The sequence below is a fragment of the Xenopus laevis genome, chromosome 4S (genome assembly GCF_017654675.1).
Source record: "Xenopus laevis strain J_2021 chromosome 4S, Xenopus_laevis_v10.1, whole genome shotgun sequence".
NCBI classification, from domain to species: Eukaryota; Metazoa; Chordata; class Amphibia; order Anura; family Pipidae; genus Xenopus; species Xenopus laevis.
The window spans coordinates 122,022,145-122,044,663 of record NC_054378.1 but is presented as its reverse complement, the minus strand read 5'-3'; the positions used below and the strand labels follow the sequence as shown (position 1 = coordinate 122,044,663).

The following is a 22,519-nucleotide window of genomic DNA, read 5'->3' as shown; positions in this document are numbered from 1 at the left end:
ACCCCCACAAATCCAGCATGGTGTCTGCAGACAAACACTATAAAATATAGAGGAGCTGGTACAGGGGGAGAAATTTTCTGCAAAAATTAGGGTTGTTTTGAATTATATGCATATCACTTTATTCTGTAGAGGAATGAAAATTTAACATTTGGGGGGTTATTTATCAAAATCCGTAAAGTTCTCACTATTTTCTGAAAACTACTACAAGCAAATCCGCACAGACTTACCCCCCCCCCCATTTATCAGTAAATTTTCACAAACTTTTCATGTGCAGAAAAAAATCATGATATAATCATAAAATAATCCAAATCGTGCTATTTTTTCTCATTTTGCGCCCGAAAGCTACGATTTTTTCAGAAACCCATCGCAACTCAGAAAATCTTCCAGTTGTTAACAGGACAGCTGCCATTGTCTTTTACATGATCTCGGCAGGTCTGAGTTGGAGTACTTTTTTCATTGGACTTTTAATCGGACTTTAATAAAAAAAAATATAGTTCTTTTTCTCAGAAAAAATTGTATTTTCCCCTTTAAAAATTCAAATAGATTAATAAATAACCTCCTAAATGTTAAAGAATTTTGCAATACTCTCTTTCACACAGGATGATAATATAACTTTGTCTTTTGTTTTCCTTTAATGTTGCTTTTCTGAATGTATACCACTTACAGTATGGCCCTTCAAAAGGTGTTAAACTTCAAATCCCAGCATGGTTCAATGGAAAGGTTTGTAGTTAAACATATAGGGGCCACAGCTGGAAATTAACTTGCAAAATGTCTACTATTTTAGGGGTGGGAGTTTTACATTTTTGTTTTTTTCAAGTTTCAGGGTCACTTATGACCAACTTGATGCAAGGCAGGATGGCATCTGAGAGGCCCTGAAACCTTGTAGGTATAGTGATTTTTGGCACCGTAATGATTTAACATCTTTTACAAAAATAAAATATAACTGCTTGCTGTTTGTTTTATGAAACAATCTGTTTTGCAACCATTAATATGGATATAAATGTTTCCTTTTGATATCCACAGGGGTTATTTACTAAACTCCGGTCCGGCTTTTTAGGCCTTTTTTTAAATTTTTTAAAAATTAAATTTTTTATTTTTTAAGCAAAAAGTCTGAATCTGAAAATCTGCAATCTCAGACCTGCCAAGGTTGTGTATAAGTCAGCGGCAGAGGTCCCTATCCTGTTTGGAAGTTTTTGTGGTCTGTGCTGAAATTTGCCTGAAAATCTGACCTTTTCAAACAAGAATCCAAAAAATTCGACCAATTCAGGAAAAAACTCAAGCGATTTGGGATTTCGCTAGATTTTATCGAGTTTTTACACAAACCGATTAAATCAAACTTTTTTAATAATAAATACGTTCAAATTGTAGATTCTAGTTTGGTCTGACATTTTTTTATTGAAAAAATTTGAAAAAACAGGATTTTGATAAATAACCCCCCCCTAGTGTTGAAGCTGTTTTCATACTGTCTATAAAATAATTGTTGTATTCTTTATTTTCTGTGCATAGGTTTCATATTTAAATAGATTTCCCTTGTTTGATCTAACATAAGTTTTGAATAAATTCTACCATGCAATCTTCAGAAGAGATATGCAGTAATACAGCTTGATATTTTATATGTCTGGTGTATCTGTGTTTTCTGGTGTTCTCAGTACTGAACTGGGCCCACCCCATGTCCCCTGTTGATGTCACCAAGCGTAGGGAAGACCAAACTACCCAAAGCTTTGAAAGAGCTTAAAGGGATACTGTCATGAGAAAAAAATTCAAAATTAATCTGTTTTTTATTTAATTTCGATTTCTCTTTTTTTTTTTTTCAAATTTCGAGTTTATCGGACTTTATGGGAGTTTTTTGAGACTCCCATATGCTCGAAATTTGACCCTTGATAAATCTGCCCTTAAATGTTGCCTTAAATGTATATCAATAATCCACTTTCATTTAAATCCAACTTTCAAGATTTATGAATTGAGAATTTTAATTAAAAAATTGGCAAGTAAAACCTGACAAGCTTCTACAGAACTCAATGGGTGGTGTATAGTGATGGGCGAATTTATTCGCCAGGAGCGAATTTGCGGCGAATTCCAGCGATTTGCCGCCGGCGAATACATTCGCAAAACCACCACAAAAATTCCCCAGCAAAAATTCATTGGCATCAAAAAAACACCGGCATCAAAAACGAGATGGCAGTGCCGTTCGCAAATTCTTTGCAGTTTCGCGAATTTCGAAGTGAAACGCCCGAAATTCGCCCGAAATTCGCCCATCACTAGTGGTGTAGCTTCAACGTTCAAGATTATTTATTTCTCACAAGTTTTTAAACAGTCAAATTTGCACAAATTACAAAGTTGCAATAAAGTTTTTTTTAAATAAATATGGTAATTAAAAATAATAAATTCCACTAATTGTAAGAATTATTTTAGGAAAACAAAAAGTTCACTTTTTAACTACAGAGCTTGAGAATAAAATGTGTTTGTGTTTCAGATTCATCCGAGATCCTGATCATCTCCTGACAGATAACACAGTGATCAGCTGACAAGAAGAACAGCAGGCCATATTAAATCTTACAGACTATATTAAGGATTTACAAGCCAAATTGGTATTTTACTTGCACTTTGAATTTTCAAACAAAAAAAAACATTTATGGATTTCAATAATGTGAAATAAAATGACTCACAGCAAGAGCAAAAAATGATTTTAGACTTTTACAAGGATGGCAGAAACGTTGGAATATGTTGATGGTGGAGCTTGAAACTTGAGTTTCTAGACCTACAACTTCTGAAAATCGTGTATATATTTCAATACCCAGCCTCGTAAATCAGTGGAAGGCTCTTTGTTTTTTTTTTTACCCTTTGGAACTTTATCATATTTGTATCACTGAAGCAAGATAAGGCTCAAACTACCCAAGAACTTGGAGCTGAAAAACACGTGGAATCAAGATCTTCCTTTTGTTCTTGATCAACATGCTGATTAAATATATTGATTATTTTTCCCTTCTATTTTTTTCCTGAGACTTTCTAACCATGTGTGACAATAGCATGCAGACTATAACCATGTCCATGTTTTTATTATTAACTGGCAAACCTTATGTTGATGGCTCAGCCATCTTCCAATGAAGTATATACTTATGTTTAGGAAGATCCACAAGAAAGATGAACATGGAAGACTAACCATAAGCATTTCTAAAATCCATTGACAGCAGTAGAGTATGAAAGGTTTGTTTGCATTAAAGGTGTAAATAGAAATAATGGTTAAAGGTTTTTTTATCTGGGGCTGTATGGAAGAATCCTTATCTGATTCCACAATTTTTGCACTTGATTATCCCTCGGAAGGAAAAAAAATTCTTCCTTAACATCATTTGGTTTGTCGGTTTTTTTTAAAATTCCTAGAATTGCTTTTATGGAGTTTGAAAATTCACGTTATTACATTTGAAAGGGTTTTTAATTTAAGCTGCAATATTTCTCATATTTCTGGATATTATTAAACGTGTATAACTTCTTATAATACTTTTTTTCTTTGTTTTATGTTTGGTTTCTACATACTTAAGGGAACTCCTATACATTGTTATTGACTGTATAACAAAAAAAGAAAGTCTTAATAGAGAACAACAACAGGAGGTGGAAGAAAATGGGAATAGATTGTACTTTATTTAGGAAAATGAGTTCCCCCATGTTTATCAGAAAAATATACAATGCAGTTTTGGTCTCCACTCCAGTTTTTAATGAGATATTATTGAAGAGGGGCAACTAAACGGGTAACGGGTATGGAAAGTCTCTGATTGCTGTCTTGGAGTCAAGAAGGATTTTTTTCCTCCTCTGAGGCAAATTGCAGAGGCTCCAGGTGTGGTTTTATCACCTTCCTCGGGATAAATAGACTTCTTATTTAGAACCTCGGTATTGTAAGTCTAATCCTACTTATTATCAATATGGTCACCCAGATATTCCTCAGTTATATCCACCTCGGTTCCTCTATCATAGATTTGTTGTAAGCCAGTTCTCAATTTCCTGAAATCCACCGCTAGCACCTTAGCAACTGTAGATAATTAGCCTTACACCACTAATTACTCTTTTCTATATTCAGGCTCCTCTCCATTCCAGACACCATTTAGAATTTGGGTTTTATTTTAGATGTTGTCAGGACCAGCCAGGATTCAAACTCTGGTGTTTGTTTTTCTGGAGTATGTACCTACCACTGAGTCACTGGGAGCTGGACCTCAGCATTCTCCTTACACACTGCTTGTATTCTTTCCATCTGTTCTCCGCCCACTTTATTAGCATCACGCGTAGATCATCATCTAATTCAGACCCTTTATTAGCCTGTCCCTGACTCCTGACTATTGATTCTTGCTTGGTTATTAAGCTTACAGCCGAAGATCTAGCTCCTGCTTTCCGTGTTTCTGAGACTCCATCCAGTTCCTAGTTCAATGGATTTCCGTTGCCTGTTCTTAGACGTCGTCTGCTGCCTGACCTTTTGGCCTGATTACCAGAGACCATCTCTGCCAGCCAATTGCTCCTATCACTGGCCTGTTGCTGTGATGGGCGAATTTGCTGCAAATTTGCCCATTTCGCTGCCAGCGAATAAATTCATGAATTTGCTGTGAAAACAATAAGCAGACACCCATTGACTTTAATGGGCGCTGATGTCAACTTTGATGCCGGCGGCCATTTTGACACCGGCATATTGACGCAGGCGTCAAAACCGGCATTTCGCAAATTTTCCACAAATTTCGCTGGAAATTCACGAAATTCGTGCCGAAGTGAAGTTTATATCACTTTGCACCAGATCCTGTTTTGTCTTTTTTAAACCTTGCATTTACTTAATTAATTAACTGTAATTAACTGCAGCAGACTAAAAATACTAGCCCAACTGCCTAAGGAGCATTTTAGTTCATCATGTGGCTTGGCATACAAGTTTGGGGTCACGTAGCCCTAACACTAAGGGGGTTATTTACTAAGCTCTGAATACCTGAAATTCCCCGAAATCCGAAAAATTCATGATTTTTTTTTTATAAAATTGGACTTGGAAATCACAAATTTTTCTGAATTTATTAAACCCCAAGGGCTAAAAAGCCCGAATATAAAAACACGGCATCTCAAACCTGTTGAGGTTGCATAAAAGTCAATGGGAACAGTCCCATTGATTTTTGGTTGTGTCGTGGGTTTCGTGCAATTTCACAATGTTTTTGGAGCTTCCGGGTGAAAACTCCGGAAAAATTCTGAGATTTCGGGGAAAATTCACGAAAAATCATCAAAATCTGAGCTTTTCCGCAAAGCTAATTTTCGGGAAAATGCAATATTAATAAGCGTTAAAAACCCGAGCAGGTTAGATCGGAGTTTGTAGCAGCTGATATTGAGATAAATTCAGACCATGATAAATAACCCCCTAAACATTTTGAAAAATATGCCATCCCAAGGATATCAAGCCCTGCAGCTGACACTGATCGTTTTAGATAACGGTCACCTTGCTTTAACTAAACATCATACTATACACAGCTGTATATTCTCTCATGTCTTGTCCGATAGTATATTGTGCCTTATGAGAATTCTCTGTGAGAATAATGTTGTTATTTGAACCATGAATTTCCTAAGTTGAATGTTTTCATGCGTATTTGAATATAATTCAGACAAATTGCCACTTGATGATTTCTATTGTGTGCCAGTTCAGCATTCCCTAAATATGGTCCTATAAGAATATTTATAGCAACATTGTAAAAATGGCTGATCATACAGCTATGGGATTATTTGTTAATTAACCTATAGAAGCTGGAAAATGTAGGATATGACAGCACAATCAGCAGTATTTGGGTGCAGAACACGAGGGCATGGTTAATAGTGCTGTTGATCTTTCTGTTCCCATACTGCTGCATGGTGGTTATGTCGGCCATGATGTATGTTGGCCATTCATTTCTGTTAAATATCATTATTATGAGAGAGAGAGAGAGAGAGAGAGAGAGAGAGAGAGAGAGAGAGAGAGAGAGAGAGAGAGAGAGAAAGAGTGGAAAAGCACTTTAAACTATGCTCAAGTCTATAGGACTTATTTCAGTTCCGAACTCAACTCTTGTTCCAATCTTCTTTATCTTACATTAATCGTAAAATGGGATTTTTTGTACAAAGAAAAACTTTTCTGTTTGTTAAAAACAACGTTTCTGTTAAAAAAGACTGGTTGGGTAAAATTACAAAAATTGCAAAAACTTTTTTGGCACGAGATCCAGAGTGAGTTAGGAAACTCATGTGATGTTCCTTTTGGTTCAAGGAATCTTGAATAGGCCCCTAAATGTTTATGTTCTTGTCTTGTCTCAAGCAATATGGACTTCATTTTTTGTCAAAGGCAAAACAACCACTGATTTACAGTTCAATTTGTGTTTATCTCAGTATGTAGAACAATCTCCACTATAGGCTAAATTTGACTAATCATCTTGTGTCAGGAGTGCCAGACAGCGATCCTTTGCCCTCCAGCGCCACATCAAAAATGACGGTGCCCATGGCCGAAGCAACCAGAGCACAGGAGCATGCCATCATCATGCTGTATCTGGAGTGAAAATTAATAGATGCCGAGGGCCTGGGTTCAATGCCGAGTTTACGTCCTACTTTAGAGTGTTCCTGGGTGTGTTATAATTATTCTCTGACTGATTTCTGGATTCTGACCTTCTTGTTTTGTCTCCTGACCTCATTGATTGCCTCCTGCCCTGATCTCTTTGCCTGAATAACATTATGAACTTGCCTTAACCCTTTGGATACTGTATACTGAACTATCTGTGTGCAGCTTCCTCCTAATGCCCCACATCTGTTCCAAGTCCGAACTCGAAATACTTCATCTAAAACCTCCTCATCATCATCATCATTTATTTATATAGCGGCGACAAGATACGCATCGCTTTACCTTAGTTATAACAAACAGGGAATAAATGGTGGATAACAAACAAGGGTTACAGATACAATAGGATTAGAGAGCCGTACAAATTAGAGTTTACAAACTAAAGGTCAGGGCACAATTGAGACATTAGGATTTTAGCAACAATTTTGTGATTTATGAAACAGCAATGATTGATTAATTAAGATACATTGAATAAGCTTCTTTAAACAGGTGGGTCTTTAAGGAGCGCTTGAAAGTTTGGGAAGAAGGAGAAAGTCTGACAACTCGAGGCAGAGAGTTCCAGAGAAAAGCAGAAGCCCGAGAGAAGTTTTGTAGACGAGAATGGGCAGAAGTGATGAGAGGAGAAGCGAGGCGAAGGTCAAAAGCAGAGTGAAGGTTGCATGGTACAACCTGCCGAATTCATGTAAAAGTTAATGGTAGATGTCATCTTTACCATTTGTTGATGGTGTTCAGGCGTTATTTAAAAAATCTGAAAAATTTTAAATTTTATAATAAGCCCCTTATGTTAGGCAAGTTCAGGAAAGGGAGCTGTAGGATGTAATTCAAAGCCCTTATTTATGCGCATGCCTCATGCAATGACGTCCAGTCCCCTGTTAGCCTTTCCTAGTGTCTGTCTACATTTCTACATCATTTGTTTTCCCTTTGAAATAATACCTTGGGAATGTTCTGGGCACACAGTAACCTGCATCCTCCTACTTCACTCTCTGTTTGAGATAAAACAAATGGAACGTAGCTGTTATAAGTCTATAAATGGGGTGAATTCTCCCTTGATATCATTTTCCTTTACGACTAACCTATTATTCAGCTTATCATCATTCAAATTACACAGACCGGTAATCTTTTTCATCAAATATATTGATTGATATTAACAAAATGAATCTACACATGGAACAATTTATTGCTTGCTGTTCTCATAATTACAGAATGATGAACCGTGGTTTATGCCCAGATAAAATCTGACATTTTAATTCTTAACACAACATAAACAAAGAGACCACACTACGTTCTGGGCAAGGCCATTATTTTAATTGATACAACGGCTGCCAAAGGTCATTTGCTGTTTTCCAATGAAATGAGCATTGTACTTGATAATCGCTCTTGCTTTTCTTCCTAAATACACTTTTTTTGTTGTTAAATTGCTTCTATTATTTCATTCTAAATGATCTGCGTGTACTTGTGAATTAAAACACAAGAAGAAAAAGAACAACTTCCACTTAGGGGGCCGATTCACTAAGGGTCGAATATCGAGGGTTAATTAACCCTCGATATTCGACTAGGAACTAAAATCCTTCGACTTCGAATAGCGAAGTCGAAGGATTTAGCGCAGATAGTACGATCGAAGGATTAAAATCCAACTATCAAAGGAATATCCTTCGATCAAAAAAAGTTAGCCAAGCCTATGGGGACCTTCCCCATAGGCTAACATTGTCTTCGGTAGCTTTTAGATGGCGAACTAGGGGGTCGTGGTTTTTTTAAAGAGACAGTACTTCGACTATCGAATGGTCGAATAGTCAAACGATTTTTACTTTGAATCCTTCAATTTGAAGTCGTAGTCGTAGTCGAAGGTAGAAGTAGCCCATTCGATGGTCGAAGTAGCCCAAAAAAAACTTCGAAATTCGAAGTTTTTTTACTTCGAATCCTTCACTCGAAGTTAGTGAATCGGCCCCTTAATGTTGCTTTTGCAGTTGACAGGTCATATAGAATTCTGGGATGGCAGGAGTTGAAGGTCAGTGTATGATGTGTCAGTGTAGCATTTAATTTGGAAACAATTGGAAGAATTTTTAAAGCATCCCTTTAACTTTAATTATCTCCCAAGCTCTTAAAACTACCATTAATTTAGACAAGAACTACTGATTTTGCCTAATATCAACAGATTAAAACCAATGGTGGACAGGAGGTAAAATCAAAATCATCATCAGGGTTCATTGTTTCATCCAAGAGGAGGACACTAGTGTTTGTGCAAAAAATATTGGGACCCATGACAATGTTCCTATAGATTTCATGATGACCCATTTGCTGTGTTATTTTATGTTATGTATGTTGTGTGGGACACAGAATGACACAAAACTTTTTAGGAACCTTCCTCTTATTTGGAATGTAAAACATTATTTTATGCTGACAAAAATATATCTAGCAAGTATGATTATGGGGGTCATTTAATACATGCAGGGTAGGGTGCAGAACAGTAGCGTAACTATAGAGGGATCAGACCCTGTGGGGGGAGGGGAGCAGGGGGGGCTTGGGTCTGCTTGCTCTGTAGATGAAAATAATACTGCGGCCAGGAGACTCCATTATGGGGCTAGCAGTAGGTGGATGTGGGGAGTGGGTGGGTGTTGATAGCAGTTCTTTGGGCCTCTCCAAAGATTTTTCTGAAGGGGGACCTGTCGCACTCTAGTTTTGCCACTGGTGCAGAACCCTAAAACAGGTGCAATGTGCCATGTTTTTAGCACTTTGCACACTACCCTGCATTGAGATGAACTGCCGCTGCTGTCTGCTCTCCATATAAGAGTGGGAAGACCTACATTTTGCCAATTATTTCAGTGCAGTCTGCATGCTACTAGCTATTTATTTGCAAGGAATGAAGGAAGAAACATAGAAGACCCCCTCTGGCCACTTCCCATCCGTTAACCCAGAAGGTCCCCAACCTTTTATTCCCATGAACCACTTGTAATGTGGTAAAAAAAAGTCAGAGATCAACTCAGGCAAGTTCACAGGGGTGCTTAATATGGGTTCTGATTGGATAGTGACCTATATTATATGTCCTGGCAGCCTAAAGGAGACTCTGTTTGGCAGTGCATATGATTTTTATGCAACAAAGGCTTGTCTCCAAGTCAGGAATTTAAGCACCTGGTTTGAGGCCACTGGGAGCACCATTCAAGGGGTTGGAGAGCAACATGTTACTCATGAGCCACTGGTTGGGGATCACTGCGCTAATCCATGTGTCAGAGAGACAGCAGGTGCCAGATGTACTAGGGCTCCGTCCTAGTTACCACCTGATTTTATTCAGTGCAAGGTGCTGAGCACAGACCAGGGAGAGTGTTCTTTGAATCAGCACTAAGGGGCAAGCTTTTATGCAAGCTTTATGACGGCTCATTAATACAAAATGTGACCATTGAAATGTGCTTTGCCTCTAGATTTAGGAACATTTGTATGTAATAGTGACTAAAGAGATCCGTTTTGAAAGTCATTTATTCCAGAAATGCTCTCCTTCAGTAACCCTTATTGGTCTTTGAATTTGACTGTTTATACTGATATTTCGACATAATTAATATTGTCAGAAGTAACACCGCTTGCTGCTGAACCAATTAATGGATGAACCGAAGTGCAATATTCGTCTCAGTTCTTGCTCTGACAGTTATGATGTTGAAAATGTCACAGTCAGAGGCTTATAATGGGCTTCCGCGCTCTCGTGTACTAATGACTTAGGACAGAGTTTCACAGCGCAATATGGGTTTGATGTTGACTTACTCAGAGACAAGGAATAACCCTTAGGTGACCAGAGCCACAAAAATCAGTCGTTTTTACACTTATTAGGTTTAGGTATCCAACATTTGAACAGTCCCCCTTCAGTTTAGAACAAGGGTGTAAAAATGTGGGCATGGTATCAGCCCAGCCATCTTGTTATAGATCTAACAATCCAGGGTTGAAAGTAAGCAAATACTACAAATCTTACCCTATCTAGTTGGGTTTCCAGGAGCATTTAGAAGAGCATATAAGCTTTCCCACTCAAGGACCTATTTACTGGGGCGTTGTGTCTTACTTACTCCTTGTGCCTATCCAATAGGCAGTGCAAAATAGACCTTTCACCTTGGCACACAGGGGAGTGTAAAAGGACCCTGTAGTGAATGGCTGCCTTTACCATTCTGCCTCAAGAAAAGTGTACTATAAAGAGGGGTTCTAACGGGTCTTGCTTACATGCTGGCAATCACAAGGTGCACCTGCCAGAGAAAATACACAGTCAAAAGCATACCCTTGAGCAACATACAGTAGGCAAGAGCAATTGAGCAGAGGCAAGTTGCACTGTAGGCTATGAACTTACATAATGGTTGAATTGTTTATTGGCTATAAGGTTGGTCTTCCCTATGTACAATTTGGAGCCAGCCATAGATTCCTCCTTGGGGTGCAGCCCCAGCAGTTTGGGAATCAATGACTTTAAAGCGCAGCATTAATGTAAGAACTGCACAAAAAAATTTTGGGGGACACAGTTTGTCCCCGGTGTACTATAAAGAAGGATTACAAGTTATTTTTGGAGCTTTCTATGATTACAAGTTATTTTTGGAGCTTTGTGGCCAAGTTCACCCACTATAGATAAATGGTTGCAGGTTTAGTAATGCAGATATTGCCACCATCAGGCCCCACTATAGTTATTATCCTTTCCAACTGCTGATATTCAGCTTTCAGCTATATGCATTGTTCACTAGGGATGTCGCGGACTGTATGCCGGCGAACTTGTTCGCGCGAACATCGGCTGTTCGCGTCCGCCGCAAGTTCGCGAACGTCGCGCGACGTTCGCCAATAGGCGTTCGCGTCAAAATCGTTCGACCATTCGACCATTCGATCGCTAAAATCTAAGGATTTTCGTTCGAATCGAACGATCGAAGCCATTGGATTGAATGAAATCATTCGATCGAATGGCTTCAATCATTCGATTCGAACGAAAATCGTTCGATCGAACGATTAAAATCCTTCGATCGTTCGAATCGAACGATTTTCGGATGTTCGAAGTTCGCGAACTGTTCGCGAACTGTTCGAATTTTTTGCCGGTGTTCGCGAACGGCGTTCGCGAACACATTATCGGCGGTTCGCTACATCCCTATTGTTCACATCAACTCACCCTGTTTGCAGCCCCTAAAGATATCTCTGTATATGTCTCTGGCAGATTGGAGACCCAAATAACTTATATGCGTAAGACCCCATATCTACTTTATATCAACCCCGGATAATATCTCCTGCTGAGACCCACACAACTCAAACCTAGGAGTTCCCATTACTTCTAAATTCCACCCTTGATAAATCTGTCCTTAAGTGTTGTTGTCAATAAAATGGTTCAATGTATATATTAAATAATTTGTATTAAAAACAACATAAGAGGATCCCAAAAACAAAGAAAATGCAGAATGACTTTATTTGGAATCTTAGAAGATGAAAAAGAACCAGAGGGCTAACGTAAGCAGAGACACTTTAGGTCCTGTATGAACGAAGTGGGTGCTTTGCATAATTTATCTTCTGAACTGTTAATGGTCTTTTATTATAATGTTAAGAGATGTATTCATCTAACATTTTATTATCTGAAGGACATAAATCATGGGATTGCTACTGGAAACTTTCTACAGTCTTCATTTAATTAAATATAGAAAAATGACGGTGTCGGGTGGATTAAGTAATCAAATTGTATTCCAATGCTCAGGTTGTTTTATGTTATTTATAGCGCAAACGCTCCTCCTATGGTTTTCTTTTCTTAACTATTTTATAGACGGCACTGAACTGACCTTCAAAAGGTTGAATAGTTTCACATAAGTTATTCTCAAAATACAGTAAAAGGGGTGACGACCATTGCCCCCCTAAAATTCTCAACGATTTCCTATCCGTGATAACAGAATTTTACTAAAATAGATTTATAACATTATAATGTAAGTTTAGGTAGCACCAAAATATTTTTGTAAATGGAAAAAATATTTGCACTTCAAATATTATTACTCTTTGTACAGGTATAGGATCTGTTATCCAGAATTCTCATGACCTGGGGTATTCTGGGTAATTTGGATCTCCATCCCTAATTTCTACTAAAAAAATTATTAACCTCAATAGAATTGTTTTGCCTCCAGCAAGTATCCAGAAATCTCAGAATTACAGAAATGCTTTCCCATAGACTCTATTTTATCAAAATAATGCAATTTTCTTAAATTAATTTATTTTTTTCTCTGTAATAATAAAACAGTAGCTTGTACTTGATCCCAACTAAGATATAATTAATCCTTATTGGAAGCAAACCCTGCTTATTGGGTTTATTTAATTGTTTAAATGATTTTCTAGGAGACTTTAGCTATGAAGAATGAAGATACAAACTACAGAAGATCCGTTATCCGGAAAACCCCAGGTCCCAAGCATTCTGGATAACAGGTCTCGTGCCTGTAATTATGTCTTAGTTGGGATCAAGTAGAAGATACTGTTTTATTATTACAGAGAAAAAGGAAATTATTTAAAATATATATATATATATATATATATATATATATATATATATATATATATATATATATATATATATATATATATATATATATATATATATATATATAAATATTTTGATCTGATTAAAATGGAGTCTATGGGAGACAACCTTCCCGTAATATGGAATTTTCTTGATAATGGGTCTCCAGATTATAGTGAAATACCTATACAAGAAAATACCTTATTCTGTGTATATATACTTAGAAAATTGGATGCAGGAAGGCATCATATCATTATTAAATTGTAATGTGAAAAACATCAAGGCAAAGATTGTGGGTTAGTCTCTAGGACCTTCTTTGACTGCTACCAAAGCATTGACCACGGGTGATCTTTTATTTCACATACCTCCCTATCAAGGCCCCAGGAGAAATCGTTTTCAACCTTTGGTCTTCTACGCTCTTGTCCCAGCTTTCTCTGAGCATCTTCTTTGTCTTTTCTTGAAAAGGCACTAACTGCTACTGGGGCATTGTGGGAATGAGAGTTGTGGAGAGCAGAAAAGCTCCAATCTCCAGCTCTGAAGGCTTTTCATACTGTTCTTTCATGACACAAATATATTGTTTAAGGTTGTCGTATTGTAGGATAAGAATAAATGAGCCCACATTACCATTCTTCTGTTTTATCCTCAAGCAACAGAGCATTACATTAATTGACTTGTCTTATTAATTCAATAAGCTCCTTCCAATCTGAAATGCTAAGCTCGGTTTTCGTTCCTTTTTTTTTTTTTTTTTTTTTATAGAACTTCTTGTTGTTGCAAGAAGGGCTTTAAGGCTTGGGTTCCTCAGATGTGCGCACTTCACTGAATAATTTAATGCTCTGTTTAATGTCTACTTTTTTCATGGTTTAATATAGTTCTCACTACATACTGTGATCAAAAACACGGCACTCTTTATGGCAAACACAAGATTCCTTAAACAAAACACAACCTAGGGCACTAACCCAGTAAATATGAAATCCCAGTACTTTTTTGTTCATCTTTACTACACTAAGGGACGTAATTATTCTCATTGGAGGCAAACATCACCGTTGATGTTGCCCATAGCATCCAATTATCAATTCGATTTGAACAGACACAAACAATTTAGAAAACAAAATCAAGGATCTGTTGCTATGGGCAACAACACCGGTGATGTTTGCCTCCAGTGTGAACAAATTAGAAGGCATTGACTATATATGCATTTCCTATATATGCATTTCCTAAAATAGTATATTTTTGTTTCCCCCTATTATATCCCTTATGTAAATACTTAAAGGGGTTGTTCACCTTTGAGTTAACTTTTACTATGATGCAGAGAGTGATATTCTAAGAAATTTGCCATTGGCTTTCATTTTTTTATTTCATTTTTTATTATTTGAGGTTATTGAGTTATTTAGCTTTTTATCCAGGAGCTCTCCAGTTTGCAATTACAGCAAACCAGTTGTTAGGGTCTAAATGACCTTAGTAACTGAGCATTGATTTGAAAATGAGTGGAATATGAATAGGAGAGGGTCTGAATAGAAAGAGGAATAAGAAAAAAGTGACAATACAATGTATCTGTAGCCTTACAGAGCATTTGTTTTTTAGATGGGGTCAGTGACTCCCATTTTAAAGCTAGAATGAGTCAGAAGAAGAAGGCAAATAATTAAAAAAAAACTATAAATAATAATTAGTGAAGAAGAATTAAAAATTGCTTAGAATTGGCCACTGTATAACATACTATAAGTTGATGTAGGAGGGTAAAGGTTTTGCTAACCTTGAGTTCCTAACATCCCCAGGGATTGTGTTAGCCAGCTAGTCTGGGTCCTTCTTTATAGATGGGAGGGGGAGCAGTTCCCCAGAGGTTATAAAAAGGGATGCCCACTTGTGTTCTGCCTCTTTATAGTGCACCCACTAGCTAGAGGAAGTGGAGTGTTGCTGTTAGGGCCTGAGGTGGAGGTAGATCTCAGTAGATCTGTTATTGGTCGCTCTAGGAGTGACAGCTAGGATCAGGAAAGTTATTGAGCAGCTAAGCCTCCAACAAGAAGATTAGTAAAGGTTTAGTACCCTGAGGCACCTCTGCTGCCATTATAGGGACCCGAGCAATTATGGCTCAGGATTAGGTAGTTCCTGGTGTAATACACCTCTGCGGGCTGGGCTGGGGTGATGGAGAGTTGGTGACCAAGAGGCAGGCTATACTACCCTTGAGAAAGTTGATAAAGGAATGGTTGGATGTCCTTGGATCAACAGATCACACCTTACAATTTAGATAATTTATGTATTGCAGCTGTATTAAAAAGTGATCTGTAAACTACACTTTGAGGATCAACAGGGCTCTTAACCAGGAGTCTCCAAACATCAGATGCCATCTGACCTAACAGTTCAGCACCATCACTCTCTCCACATTTCCACCATCTGCAGAGATGCTCTGTTTCCTTTCTCCTCAAACCACCACTCTCCTTCTATGGATCCCATTGGGAGGCACATTTATTAAAGCTTGAATTTTAGTTGTATTAGAGCTTTCTGAAACCACAAATGCCATGAAAGTTATGAAAAGCTCCAAATATAAAAAGTATATACTGTACCTCTGAAATTTTTGTTTTTCAGAAAAAAACCATTGAAAGAATGAATGGTTAAAAAAAAAATATGATCAGCACAGCTTCCATTGACGTCTATGGAACCTTGACTGCTTTTAATTGAAGCAGTTTTAAATGTTTTTTACACTTAATAAAATTAAGTGTTTTTGAGAATTTTTCTAAAAAACAGGCATTTTTATAGAAAAAAATATGATTTGTGAAAGAAGTAGAAATCCGAATGTTATTATATCGACCCCTTAGCGCCAAGCTCTAAGCTCTAAGCACCACATAATTACACAGTGACATAGTTACATAGTTAAGTTGGGTTGAAAAAGACCAAAGTCCATCAAGTTCAACCCCTCCAAATGAAACCAACCACACATACCTACACACACTCACTGACCCTCCATACACACACTTTTGCCTATTACACTGCACAAAATCTCTGTTACCCACATTGGAAATATCGCCCTGTTTTTCTCAAAAAACCTGGGCCTAATGGTGGTCAAAGAGTACGTAGAAGTGTGAATAGTGTAGGTGGTTTATTCAGTGTCGGACTGGGACATCAGGGGCCCACCATAAAACCTTAGACCAGGGGTCCACTCTGAGTACAATTATTCCTTCTCTCCTCAACCTCTATTCTCTCAGTATCTTATCTTTATATACTATAATCCATTATTCCATCTATTTAGTCTTTTTGTTCTCATAGAAATAGGGAATAGCCATGAAATAGGCCAAATATTTAGCAGCATGAGGGCCACTGACACCTGGGCCCACCTAGAGTTTTCCTGGTATCCCAGTAGGCCAGTCCTACACTAGGTTTATTCCCACTCAAACTTTGCAACTCAGTTTCTTACTGAACTTTTTTCTTCCTATCAACTCCTTTTAACTTTTCCTTTCATTCCCTCCACCAACTCCTTTGCTTCTTTACAACTTTCTAGTCATACCCTACTCACTTCTACTTTTTCAAAATCTCACAATTTGTCACATAATCTTCATTGTTGGGGTAATTCCTTTTTATTCTTCTGCCACCTTAGTATGTTGTCTAGCCAATGGTTTTGGCGCCCACTGGTGAATGGAATATACCCATTACACTTCCTAAAAAGTCTTATCCATAGCCTTCCTCATTCTACAAAATTACTTAAGTCCATAAAATACTGCTTAGTCTGGATATTGTAATGTTGGCTCCTGTTCCATGTCCACTTCACCCTGCTCCAGTCTCTTCTTCTGCTCTGCCTTAGTTCCCCTTTGGGTACTTGCTGTCTCTTTCCTTAAAGACCAACCACTTTTGTGAAATCCCTTATAGAACGGAAGGCTGTATGATGTGCTTAACATAACATGGTGAAGTCGCATATAGACTTAATATAATAATATTAATATATAATATAATAATATAGCAATACGGGAGAAAAAATATATGATTTATGAGGCATGGGTAGGGTAGCCGCTGATCAGATCCCAGTTACAGACCAGTATTCCTGTTATTGGGGCTCATTAGTGCAGTATACGGATTTTGATCAGCATATCTCATGCTTAGGGGGTGATTTTCACTGTACGGCCCATTTATAATCAGAGAAGTACAGACCTAAATATGACAGGAGCCTTCAGTTAAGAAATCTCTTGCCGCACGTTCCTTGAATTTTCATGACTTCCCCCCTCCAGTTATTATTCATGGGAACTGAAAATGTTTATCACAGTAAGGGACTAGTCAATTACAGAAGCCTAAGCAGTTGGTAGACATAAAAGGGGTGGAATATGGATTTGTTAACCTTGAGAAAAGTAGATATTCTACTGCTCAGAAATTCTGCAAAAAGTTAAGTAATCTGCATTGTGTCAGCCACAGCTCACCTCAAAATAAATTCAACGCTAAGAGATTTCACAGTTACGTATGAATATATAATATTGTTTAACTTGCAGTAGTTTATTGTAAGCAGTGACACATGAATGAGTTCTATTAATTCTCCTCTTGTTGCTTATAATAGACACTAAGGTGCATTAGGGTTCATGAGAAATCAAGGGGTCCCTTACAATGACCTAGTAACAGCCCTAATCTTTCCCCTATAATACCTGACAGGGCCAGGTCAAGACGACTGGGTGCCCTAGGCAAGCCGGCTGGCCACCTTGCTCCCACCCCCGCATGTGCCATACCAGAGGGGAGGCATGGGAGAGTGACAGAGGAGAGGGAGGGGAGAGTGACAGAGGGGAGGGTGGGATGAATGACAGAGGGGAGGGTGGGGTGAATGACAGAGGAGAGGGAGGGGAGAGCGACAGAGGAAAGGGAGCGGAGAGCAACAGAAGAGATGGAGGACAGAGGAGAGGGAGGACAGAGGAGAGTAAGGGGAGAGCGACAAAGGAGAGGGAGGGGAGAGAGACAGAGGGGAGGGGAGAGACGCAGAAGGGTACAAACTCGGATTAGGGGTAAACAGAAGACCCTTTAACAAGTACCTGCCCAGTGCCCTCCCCCTATCATTGCACCATAGGCAGGTGCCTATTTTGCCTACCCCTAGTTCTGGCACTGATACCTATTCCCACTAACACTCCCCAGGGTCCCCCACCTCTCCCTTCCCTCTCTCCACCTATTATGATATAGGGACATAAAGGTATTGTACCTGTTATCCAGAATGCTCAGGACCTGGGGGTTGCCATTGAGATAGTAAATAGAACCCAGCAGATCCCTATTGCACTAAATATGGTGATACATTTAAAGCCATGTTAATGTGCCCTTTACTATTAGGCCATTTAGGCTCAGCAGTCGCTATGAATATGCAATATTGGGTTAAACAGAGCAGAATAAATTGACAGTTCTTGGTCTCAGCTGTGTTGTAGTGTTGATTCCCCCCCCCCCTGTAAAAAGTAACAGAATACTGGTGTTTAAAGTGGCCTCACAGGGGCAGATAAAAGCTTATTGGCCCTTGCATATTGCCCTCCTTATGGTCTGCCTGACTGATACTGTTTCTATTGGAAATAGAACTATTGGATGGTTGATCAGAGCTCAGCATTCTTATTGGATCCCCACAATGACCTGATCTTTGGCCCATCAAATCATTCCACTTTTGCACATCAGGTTAGGGTCCAAATCATGGAAATATCTGCGCATTCATCACCAAAAGAATATGACGAGCTTTAGTTTAACCATAGACTCTGAAATAAACTAGCATTGATTTTAGCTGCTATTCAACCCTTAAATAAATATGGCTAAAAATGCCATATTTTATATAGTGAACTTATTGCACGAGGCTAAAGTTTGAGCTTGTCAATAGCAGCAATGATCCAGGACTTCAAACTTGTCACAGGGGGTCACCATCTTGGAAAGTGTCTGTGACACTAACATGCTCAGTGGGCTCTGATTGGCTGTTGAGAAGCTAAGCTTAGGGCTCGTCACTAATTATCCAGCAGAAAATGAGCTTCCCTGGCTGTAATATAAGCTGATGCTACAGGTTTGCTGATTATTCAATTCTGATGCTAATTGCACTGGTTTCTGTGCTGCCATGTAGTAATTATGTGTATTAATTACTAATTAGCCTTATAATACACAAAAGCCATGAATATCCTGTAAATTATATCCTTATAAACGGTGAGTTCTGATGTCATCAGTTATAAACGGTGAGTAGTGATCTCATTTCTGTCACATGACTCATTGAAATTTGTGTATTATAATAAATAAAGTACCCCCAGTTGTAAAATATGAGGATATTAGAAGTTACCTCGGAGTTCCATGACCTGTATAAAAACACTCGGCCTTCGGCCTCGTACTTTTATATGGTCATGAAACTCCTCGGTAACTTATAATATCCTTATATTTTACAAAAGGGGGTACTTTATTCACTATATATTGTGACATTTGTATTCTATGTGTACTGTATATTGTGAGTGGGACTCTAAGCTCAGTAAGTGACAGCAGCGCAGAGCATGTGCAGTGAATCAACAGGAAAAAAGATGGGGAGCTACTGGGGCATCTTTGGAGACACAGATCTTTACTGCTAAAGGGCTGTGGTTGCCTTGGGCTGGTATAGAAACCCAAAACACAATATACAACATTTCAAGCTACTTTTTTAGTTAGGCTTTAGTTCTCCTTTAATATACTGTAAACTGGTGACCTTTTATCAAATCTGAATTTTTCTGATATTGTCTTGGATATTTTCGTGGATTCCAAACTAGATTACCCGATTTAACCTATTTATCATTTAAAAACCATTAAAAAATGAGATTGAAAAAAACAGATAAAAAATCCGGATTTTTCAGATTTGACGCCTGAAAAGTCTTTCATTAAATCGCTGGAAAAACCCAAAATGTGGATTATCATACGAAAGGTAAAACTTAGTAATAGAATTCTTAATGAATCAAATGAAAATTGAGCGTAGGACTGGCCAGATATGGGATGACTTTGAAGTAGTTGGCTAGCTTAAAGGGATACTGTCATGGGAAAACATTATTTTTTCATATTCAAATGCATCAGTTAATAGTGCTACTCCACCAGAATTCTGCACTGAAATCCATTTCTCAAAAGAGCAAACAGATTTTGTTATATTCAATTTTGAAATCTGACATGGGGCTAGACATATTGTCAGTTTTCCAGCTGCCCCCAGTCATGTGACTTGTGCTTTGATAAACTTCAATCACTCTTTGCTGCTGTACTGCAAGTTGGAGTGATATCACCCCCCTCCCTTTCCCCCCAGCAGCCAAACAACAGAACAATATGAAGGTAACCAGATAGCAGCTTCCTAACACAAGATAACAGCTGCCTGGTAGATCTAAGAACAGCACTCAATAGTAAAATCCATGTCCCACTGAGACTGATTCAGTTACATTAAGGGTAAGGCCACACAAGGCGATTCGGGGAGATTTTGTCGCCTGGCGACTTTTCATTCTAGCCTATGGGGGAAAACGCTGATGCAGTTCGGGGCAATAGTCACGCAAAAGACGAGGCGATTAGTCGCCAGGCGACAAGATCTTCCAGAATCTCCTCGTGTGGCCTTACCCTTAGTAGGAGCCTGCCAGAAAGTAATTCCATCCTAAAGTGCAGGCACAAGTCACATGACTGGGGCAGCTGGGAAACTGACAAAATGTCTAGCCCCATGTCAGATTTCAGAATTGAATACAAAAAAAATTGTTTGCTCGTTTGAGAAATGGATTTCAGTTCAGAATTCTGCTGGAGCAGCACTAACTGATGTGTTCTGGAAAAAAACATGTTTTTACATGACAGTATCCCTTTAAATATATTGCAATATATGGACAAACAATCCCTGTTTTATTTAAAGGGTAAGGCATTTTTCAGTAGCAGTATGCACAAAATGTCTCAATGTCTTAAATATATTGATAATGGGTTGAGTGCAGAGGACTCTTGTATTTGTCTAAATGTCTAAATTTGGACTTTTTGCATTCTCTGGGATAATAAATCTCAAAAAATTCAAGTTTTTTTTCACTAACTATTCGGATTTTATAGTAAAAAAAAAACTTGAAGTTTTCGAGATTTTTGCATTCGGATTTTAATAAATAAGCCCCGTAATGTAGGCAAGATCAAGAGCAGCAAGTGGCACTACATGGGTTAAAACCAGCTGGGGCTTTAAAGCTTCCTCGTCTGTCTCCAATAAAAAAGTCTAAAGAGGTGATCTAACAATGTTCCAATTAAAATTTTTGCCGCAATACAATTCCTAAATTCGAATAATGCTTTCATACATAAAAATGTATGTAGGTCCACCAATTGGCTCCAAATAATGGTCGAAGTCCAATTTTTAAAGAGACAGTACATAATTAATTTCGATATTTGGATTTTCAAATTTTTTTAAAATTCAAATCGAATTTGGACTCGTCCTTAGTCGAAGTACACAAAAAATAGCTCGAAATTCAAATTTTGTTCATTCGAAAATTCACCTTGACCTTTGACAAATCTGCCCCTTAGTCATAGGCTCCTTGGATTTAAAATGTTTACTCAAACTAAAAGACCATAAACTGGAGATAAAACCAGATTTATTTGATAAAGTCACTTATTTTTTGCCAAGCTAGGGTAATGTGTAGTGATGGACGAATTTGCGTCGTTTCGCTTCGCCGAAAACTAGTGAATTTCGTGCGAAATTTGCAAAACGGTGAAAAATTCACAAAACGGCGCCGGCGTCTAGTTTTTGACGCCGGCGCCCGTTTTTGACGCCGGCGTCCGTTTTTTAGAAAAAAAAAATTGACGCCGGCGAGTTTTTGCCGCGAATTTATTCGCTGGCGGCGCGAATAAATTCACCCATCACTAGTAATGTGAGAACATCTCCAAATTTAATGAAAAAGGTTCATATTTTCTTGTTTACATTTAGGACAAAAAAAGGTAGTTTGACCATTTTAAAGCCATATCTGAAAGGGGGTGTTTTTGGTCAGAGCTCTAAGTTGTCACCCAAATTAGCTATCGCCTCCACTACCCAATGTTTCTGGATAGCAAACAAATCTTTATTGGAAACCGAGAGAGAGCAGTTTTAATAATCATATAAAGACAATGGTCAGATATTTTCAAATCAATTTGAATTTTAGACCTACCCAAGTAAAGAGATTTCCATTACCAGGATCAACAAAGTATTTAATTAAATGACATTTTTTATGATAAATAGGCCTTTCTGTGAACAAAGTTTTTCTATCTTTGTACATAAATCAAATATATATGCAGATATGGGACCTGTTATCCAGAATGTTAAGGACCTGGGGTTTTCCGGGTAATGGATCTTTCTGTAATTTTGATCTTCATATTTTAAGGGGCCGATTCACTAACTTCGAGTGAAGGATTCGAAGTTAAAAAACTTCTAATTTCGAAAGGTTTTTTGGGCTACTTCGACCATCAAATGGGCTACTTCGACCTTCGACTATGACTTCGAATCGAAGGATTCGAACTAAAAATCGTTCGACTATTCGACCATTCGATAG

General features: G+C 38.1%; 1 protein-coding gene across 3 annotated transcripts in view; it reads left to right on the top strand.

Moving 5' to 3' along the window:
* LOC121393378 (chemokine-like protein TAFA-1) overlaps positions 1 to 3,493 on the top strand; it is a 306,137-nt gene extending 302,644 nt beyond the window's left edge. The window contains exons 6-7 of one of the 3 annotated variants that reach the window (XR_005961036.1): positions 818 to 886; positions 2,474 to 3,493. Coding sequence is in view for 2 of the 3 variants with exons in the window: in XM_041561773.1 (XP_041417707.1) it covers positions 818 to 835 (18 nt within the window). In the remaining variant the exon portion in view is untranslated. The remainder of the gene's footprint in view (positions 1 to 817; positions 887 to 2,473) is intronic. The other 2 variants (XM_041561773.1, XM_041561772.1) reach the window with 2 other exon arrangements.
* Positions 3,494 to 22,519: the final 19,026 nt, after the last annotated feature.